The following is an 8,389-nucleotide window of genomic DNA, read 5'->3' on the forward strand; positions in this document are numbered from 1 at the left end:
AAAATCTGTATTTCGCTTTAAAGCTATGACAGTTATCGTCTGGTGCAGTTCAGTAAAACATTATCTAACGGTACAGTTCCTTTTCAGGAGGAAGAAGGAAACCTTAGCAGTAATATGGCTAAGAAAAGGCTAATTCTATTTAGTCAAATTCCTGCATCAAAAGAGTAACTGAGCTCACACACCCTGTTTCCCTGATTCCCAAACAGCTGTTCTGGGTGAAGCAATGACTGTCATAATTAATAACATGTGTCCTGACAGTACAAATTAATAACTTATAATTAAGCACAAACACAGAAAGTTAAATTGCTCTTCAAGAGTCGTACTTTCCATATATGAGCAAACAGAGTGGCAAAAGGCTTTCCCAGGTAATGTGACCTACTGCTGAGCACGGCCTTTGAACCACCATCTTCCATTAACAGCGTAATGAGATTGCATATTATAAAAGCTCTCAGCTGAAGTATTTAAATATCACACACACAGGAAAGCAAAAGGGTTGTCCTTCAAGTCTGGGGGGGGGGGGGGGGAGTGCTTTTGGACAGCAAGACAAGATCCAAAAATCAAACTTAGCAGATTCAGTTCTAAAAAATTTCAGGTGGCATATTTTGGTCTTAAGCTGGAGTCTAACCTTTTCTTTTCAAGGCAAACAATTTCAGTGACTTTGGTATTCTGCATTTTTACACCCTCAGAAATTACATTCTACTCAGGAATAACGATTCCACTCCTTTGAACTAGATTCTGAGGCAATTTTTATTTACTGAATATGGGAAGTCAACAAAAATGATGAGTCGCTATGGCTTCATTCTTAAAGCTGGGAAATGCCACTATTAAAAGCAGTATACTCAATGTATCATTGGATTACTATTTTTTTTAATTAATATCCTGGCTCAACTGCAAATGCTGGAAACTAGACGTAAAAAAAACGATATGCAGACATTTAAATGCATGTACCAGGACACTTTATCAACCTTTCATAAAATTGTCATCTTATCTTATTATATGACTATTTTATACATGTGTCGAAGAAGGCCTGTCTTTTCAGTCTAATTACAGCTGCCCATTATCTCCCCTCAATTTCTTGTCTGCATCACTGTTATTAAATGCAATATAATGCATTCAGTTTTAACTTCAAAGAGACAACCCACATGCATGCGGGAGCAGGCAGGGAGGGGAGCTGACACAATCAAAGAAAACATTCCTATACTGAACACCTGGGCTAATATATGAAGCAAAAGACTCTCAAGGGATTTTGCACAAAATATGGGGCTACAGTCTGGTGCATACTGCAGTCATTCAGTATAACATAGATAGATATAGATATAGGTAGATAGATATAGATCTGTGAACTACAGCATAACGTAAGCATGATGTTGATATGGTGTAAATAGAAAAGAAAAGGGAGGGAGAGAATGCCACCAGAAAACCATCCAAGCTGGATTTGGGCGAGTTATGAAATATTTGGACATACCATACACGAGAGACCTAATTACGATGTAGTTTCCTCTATAGTGACTGGGTTTATTCGAAGGTCCTTTTCAGATGCACAGCTAAAGCACTGACTGTTGCATGCTCACTTTAAGATGTGCTGTGTTCTTCATCCAGGAAGTGATCTTTTCCCATGCTCCAATCTCACTAATTCTAAAGTACAGCCTTAGCTTGCTAGAAACTACTCTTATCCGGTTGTAGCAGTCTCAATTTATTCTAATCACTTTACAAAACAATCTTAAGCAAAAGAAAGAAAGAAAGAAAAAAAAAGAGCTGGGACTTGAGAGCCAATTTAAGAAGTAAGTGCTGATACATCAGTTATCGACTGTTTCACTTTTGTTCATGATAGTGCTCAAGGCAAAAGAGAGAGCAAAATGACATCTACAGCATGCGATAAACTGTGACCTGGGAGATCACTGAAGCACTAATTGACAGTTGTCAGGTTAATGGGAGCACAGGCAACTGATTCTAGTAAATTCCTTTTTCCAGCCCATGATGGACTGGAACCTTCTAGGTCTTCTTACATTTATGATCTTTATTTTTTTTTTCCTTTTCTTTATGCATTGTTCCTTACTCTTTGCAAGGGGGAAAAAAAAAAAGAAGAAGCAAAGGACAGCCATAACTAATCATTTTGTCAGCTTGCTGCTAGGGAGAATCGCTGTCCAACAGAGAAATGTGTGGCAGGTTTGCAGGCAAATAATGTACCAATGGCTGACACTGCAAGTACCTTCATGTTGTAGGTATCCTCTCTCACTGCATTTACGGTGGCTTATTGTTTTTCAATGTCCTTAGCAACATATATATATAATTCACCTTCCATGCTTCTTTATCTGTATTTCAATCACAGCATCTCAACCCTGAGAGCACACGCCTGTCTATGAAATATTATCCACATACTTTTTCTCTCCACTTTAGTTTTATTCACCACTGTTGGTTTCAGAACGTTTTAGAGCACATAAAAAGCTCAGCCTACCCCCGCTCTTTATGCTAATGGAAAGCATCTTTCACATAAATTAAAATGGATGTTCAACAACTAAAAAAGGGATCTTAAAACAAGTCAGACTAGCCTCTAGCCTTTCCTGTGAAGACGAGCAAATTACATTGGCTCTTTCAAAATAAAGGCCGCCTTAAATGACCTGGAGATAGGTATGTGCATCCTTAGCTTAGGTTCATGGATGATTGCAAAGAAAAACAAAATCCTACACTTTAAAGAGATATCTACTGAAAATAAATGGAGACAATGAAAACAATAATTAAGGCAAGGTATAATTATAGTTTTCATCAGCTGAATACCCTCCGTCAACATTGGTACACCACAGCTTTCCTAGATATTGCACCTTGAGAAGGACTTGGGTGAGGGAGGTTCCTTCCTGGTCAAGAAAGAGAATTGGTTAGCCAAGAGCTGCAATTCTGGCCTCCTCTGCCCTCCCCCCCCCCCTTTTTTTGTTTTCTTGGCAGGTGGATTTGTGATTTTTTTTTTTTTTTGTATTTTCACAGCTTTAAAGCAGACAAGCTAAAATAATCCTTTATTTTTTGTTCTATGTATGTATTTTAGATTCCCAAAGACTTGCAGCCTTTTGCAACTTGGCCTTAACACTTGGGTTAGACAAGAAAAATGTGCACACCTGTCTGTTATGTCTTGCCAGCTCTGTGCAGCCCATAGCTCTTTGTTTTTATTCTACTGCAGCCCATTAAGAGGGCCTTAACTCCAATGACATGATTATCCAGGTACCAAAGCCCATTTGTCACCTGCAGCACAAAATTGAGTTAATGCACAACTAAAGGCAACCAGGACTGTGTAATATCAACTTGATTACATCAAACTAGCTGCAAACCTAATTCTGCTGGATGACACTACGTGGAGCTTGTCATCTCCAATCATTAAAGCTGTCAGGAATCCATCAGGTTTACAGCTAATTAGGTGAACACTAATGAAGCTGGCAAAACAACTTTTCTTTTTTTACGGCTGAGCGGACCTTTCAGTTTGGAGGGGAATTTTTTTTTTTTCTCAAGCATTCTCAAGGTTGCTGAGGACTGGATTTCCGGAGTTACCAATCAGCAGGCATCTATCTTCTTTTCTTTTTTTGCTACTTCCATCAGTACAAAGCAATCAATTTGTCATCACTCACAGTATGCCACAAAAGCAGTCATGAACCTTATAACTCACAGCTGTGGGGGCCAAAAATGAAGAAGAAAAATTAGAAGTCACCTAGGCCTCAGACACACAGGCACAAAACTCACACAGCCTCACTTATTTGTCTCCAAGTACCTATCAACAGTATAAATGATCTTTTTTTTTCTACTTTCCTTAAATAAGTAGACGTTCAGTCATTCTACATCCCCCCTTATCCATTAAGCCACGGCATTTTGATAAAATGAAACCAAAGTCGGTGTATGGGGAAGAATGAAAGCACTCACTCTGCCAACATCTGATTGACCATTAAGCTATTGATGAATGTGCCTGTCAGAAGAAAGACAATTAAATCAAACATGAAACAAAGTTGTTTTGACGGGTCATTTTGATAGAGCAAAACCGTTCTTCCATCCCCTATTAGTCCTGCCGCCGAGTTTTGTTTTTGGTCATGAATATTTCTTAACTAACCTACCATTTCTCCTGTGCGCTTTCCGAGCTGCGAGAAGAGTGCCAGACACAAGGAAGGGAAAACCACTAGTAGTAAGTGAAACCGCAGATCCAATACAATAGTCAGCATTTTAAATTAGGGGAAAAAAAACAGAGAGAATACAAGCATACTTTTCTGCCAAAGTAAGAGGGAACTGTACAGTGGCTACATGAATTAAACAAGGTTCCCTAGTGTGGCCTACCCTCTACCGTAAGGCCTGAAAAAATGTTCTGTTCAGCAGAAGAAGAAAGCCTTTGAATGAAGTCCAAAATAACTGCACTCCGCAGGCCAACTTTCTGAAGGATCTATTGTTCACCCAAAGTTATTGTTATTTTTTTTTCACACTGCTACTTAAATTCACAATGGGCTTGTGCTCTCCTACATTTATTTTGTAAAGACAAACTTTTAACTTGAAAAGAAAATCAAGCCCCTTGTTTCCTAAGACATGATAGGCCACACTTCCATTCTGAAAGGATTTCCATTCACAATTCAGTAAAAGGAAAGAAGACCATGAAAACCCTGATTATTACATTATATGGTTGATTTTTCAGCAATTATTAGCACAAATTCCCTGATTTAGAAATAGGAATCAGGTTTCAAAGATGAAAAAGTTGCCTGGTTTCTGTTTTGGTTTCAGGTGATGCTCACCCACTGTGTATTTAATATTTGTTTTGGGGCACTAATATACACATAATGGGAAAACTGGTTACCTATACAGTACCCAAAAGAAAACTTCTTTTGTGAGGGCATGACTGACGGATGACATTTTGGGGGATTGATATAATGAAATGTAAGTCTTACATTATTATTCAACCATGACTCTAGCTATTACACTGGCCCAAATATTAGTACCGCGATTACTTCTGAAAAGCAGTACAGTTTCATCCTGGAGACTTTTATGATGCTTGGGCTACAATTTCAAGTCCCACAAATACTTTGCCTAGCATTACAAGGGTCCCTAGCATCACGTACATATCAAAAAATATCATCAGAGATATTTATCTCAAAGCAATGGGTCTGATCTACCTGAAGTTACTGTCTACTGGCAGAGAACTGACAGGGCATTGTGACGTCACTAAGCCCTATGTTGCCATGGCAAGTGATTTATTGATGTTTATCGGGAATGAATAGATCAAAGGCAGCCAGATGACAGACAATCAATCAGCCATCAAACCAAGGATGGCAATAGTCCATAAAAACCTCGTCCATTCCACGGTGATCTGGCTGACGATTATTGTAAAATTATACTTTTTTTCCCAGAAAAATAAAGTAGTTCTGGGTTAGGAATAGCTGACATTTTTAACAGAAACTCGTCCCAAAAGAGGGCCTGCAACAACGTTCCAAAAATATTAAGGGAAGAACATAAAAGGGCCGAATAAAAGACGGAATTAAAATCAAATCTCGACAGCTGCTAGCATACATACAGGTCTTTTAATCTTTTGTCTCCAGCTCGAATTCAAAAATAAACAAAAAAATCCACAAGCTTGTAAGATCTTACTAAAGTAACCATAGTAGACACAGTATCCGTGAAGCATGCAAATCCTCGTAGGCTCCGTCACTGAACTTTTCTTTTTTTTTGTTTCACCTTCCAATCTGCTGTTAATCCCAGCTGTATCCCATCTACTGTCCTGCCTTCTTCCAACAAACTGCTCCCTCCAAAATGTGACACCCCCCCCCCAAAAGAAAAAAGAGAGAGAGAGAGGGAGAGAAGAACAAGAAGAAAGCCAATGAATAAATCAAAAGCAGGCAAGATACTACGCAAGAAAATATTCTTCAGTGAGGGGGGGGGGGGTGTAAAACTATTGTAATGTTCTACAAGTAGGGGACATGGCTGGTGCAGCGGGGCGGGCGGAGGGAAGGAAAGGATTTCAAAATTATAACAAAGATCAAACGGGAAAATATGCGTAGATCCGTACATTTAAAAACCAAAACACACAACACAGTAAATTGCACCATAAGCTAAACAGAAACAGGAACGCTCTCGTACCTGCTGCGCGCCTAGGCGCCTGCTGCTTCCTTCTCGGCATGCTGCGAGGGCTGGGTCTCTCTCTCTCTTCCTCGCTTGTGGCTGAATATGCGAGTGCGCCCGTGTGCGTGCGTTGTGTCTGTGGATCTTTTTTTAAATTTTTCTTCCGCTTTGGAGAGAGTTATTTTAGCCCCGGAGGTCCTCTGAGCTGCTCCAGTTCTCGGCTGGCCGGGGCTGCTTTTTTTTTTTTTTTTCCCCTCTCGCTCTTTCGCTCCTGTACTGCAGCAGAAACGTTAGGAGGCACCACACACGCGCAAGCACACCATACACCCCCCCTCCGGCAGTAGCAGATCGGAAGTTTGTAACACGCGAAAAGAAAACAAAAGAAAATAAGAAAATGTTCGCCCCCGCCGAAGAAGCAGAAGATGGAGGAGGGGCGAGAGGAGCCGGAGAGGTGTATGTAAGTGTGTGTGTGTGTGTGTGTGTATCCGAGGAGGAGGTGCAGCAGGAGCAGGAGGTGGGGAGAGTGGATTTCCCCTACTTGGATGTCACGGCATCAAGAGGATTGGAGTAAAAAGCTTCAGTCGTGCGATCCTCACTCTCTCTCTCTCTCTTGTCGGGGCCGGAGCTGCAACAGGCAAGCTTAAAAGAAAACGAGATGATCGCGTCACTCAAAGTAGTCTGGCAAGAGGGGCAAAGCTCGCTGTCTCTCAATCTGACATACACAGACACGCACACGCGGGACTATCACCTTAACTCTTTCATGGAGTTTACACACGCGCACACATGACTCCAGGGATAATCACCTCAACTCACCGATCATTCTCACACACACACACGTATCTTACCAATTTAACTCTTTCACGGATCACATGTTCCCAAATAGGGTTAAGGACCGTAGAAGACCTCTCCCCAACCCCTTCCCCCTCCCGCCCTGTCCTTCGTACCTGCATCTTACATCTACACCCTCCCCCCCCCCCCCAGTCAAATTCCTCGTTCCCATTCATGCACTCTTACACAAACTAATGTTACACACATTTTTTATACAATTTTTAAAAATCTGCCAGGGTTCGTGCTAAAAGCATTCATAATTCTCCCAGGATGACAGGTTTAAAAAAAAAAAACCCTGCATACGACTTCAATAAAATTAAAAGGGCAAATATTCCTGTTTTCTGCACTGAGGTACAACCCAAATTGCTCGCAGAAAGCAAAATACAAATGTGCCCGCGGCTTTTAATATTTAATTTTGTTTCAGTGTTTTTGGGTTATTCGGCGTTTTATTGTTATGCGTAAGTGAAGTGCAATGCAAAGCATACTTACAAACCGTAGAAGGATTCCTGGGGAAATCTTTTGCTTTTTATTTTTCACCCCTTAGACATAAACAGGGTCAACACGAGATTTAACAGCACACCTTACTTGCTGACGCCAACCCAAAACGCCACTTTGCAAAAGTGGAAGACTATTGGGGAGGCAAGAAAAAGAGCTTTCTAGTTTGCTTTTATTAGTAATTACTGTTGTTTTATTGGAATGATGAGGAAGGGTTCTATGTACTGCATATGAAAACAGTAAATCTGGTGGCATAAAAAGACACGCGTTTCTTGTTTGAATGTTTCTCCTGCAGATCACTTTTGTCCAAGTTCATTTGAGAAACCTTGGATTAGCGACGACGAATCGATGCAATATGGGTTTGATTATGTACTCCTGGCTGCAGTAATGTAACATCAGAAAGAGGGGATGGACTCTAACAGTGTTTCAAGTGCTTTATGAACATGGATGAGAAGCTATTGCCAAACACCTTCCTGGCTGCCAATTGTACTTTTTCTTTTCTTTGTGTAGCTGATAGATATTAAATAACAGACGCAGCAAATCAGAGGCGATCTTCTTAATCCCAAGTGCCTTCTTTTACTTTAAAGAAGTGCAGCATACACACCCGTTGCAATTTTTCCCCCTTTTTTTTTTGAGTTCGCAGAGGGACAAAAAAAAAAGAGAATGATGTCACGTTTATGGAAAGATTAAAAAAATTTTTTTTTTCATTTAGCCCCCATCCTGCAAGATTTGGGATAATTCCAAATACCATACAAAATGCAGATGTTTGCGTCTTCACATCTTATAAAGAGACTCGACCTTTTCTTTTTTTTTCCTCTTCCCTTCTTTCAAGTTACAGGAAATTCAAATACTTTACAGGAAAAGATGGAGAAGTTCTTTTTGTTTGTTGTTTTTTTTATTTTTTTTTTTAAAGGTGATCTGTAGGATGAAAATCGCAAGCGCCTGTGTCCTCAGGAAGTGCTACTGTTGGGAAGCGAAACAAACAAACAAAAAA

General features: G+C 40.2%; 1 protein-coding gene across 1 annotated transcript in view; it reads right to left on the reverse strand.

The window, feature by feature from the left end:
* TSHZ3 (teashirt zinc finger homeobox 3) overlaps positions 1-7,441 on the reverse strand; it is a 218,844-nt gene extending 211,403 nt beyond the window's left edge. Inside the window, exons 1-2 of the mRNA XM_030204403.1 lie at positions 7,390-7,441; positions 6,091-6,711 (exon numbers count right to left, since the gene is read on the reverse strand). Of these exons, the coding sequence (XP_030060263.1) occupies positions 6,091-6,130 (40 nt within the window). The 5' untranslated portion in view covers positions 6,131-6,711; positions 7,390-7,441. The remainder of the gene's footprint in view (positions 1-6,090; positions 6,712-7,389) is intronic.
* Positions 7,442-8,389: the final 948 nt, after the last annotated feature.

Source organism: Microcaecilia unicolor, chromosome 5, assembly GCF_901765095.1.
Source record: "Microcaecilia unicolor chromosome 5, aMicUni1.1, whole genome shotgun sequence".
Lineage (NCBI taxonomy): Eukaryota > Metazoa > Chordata > Amphibia > Gymnophiona > Siphonopidae > Microcaecilia > Microcaecilia unicolor.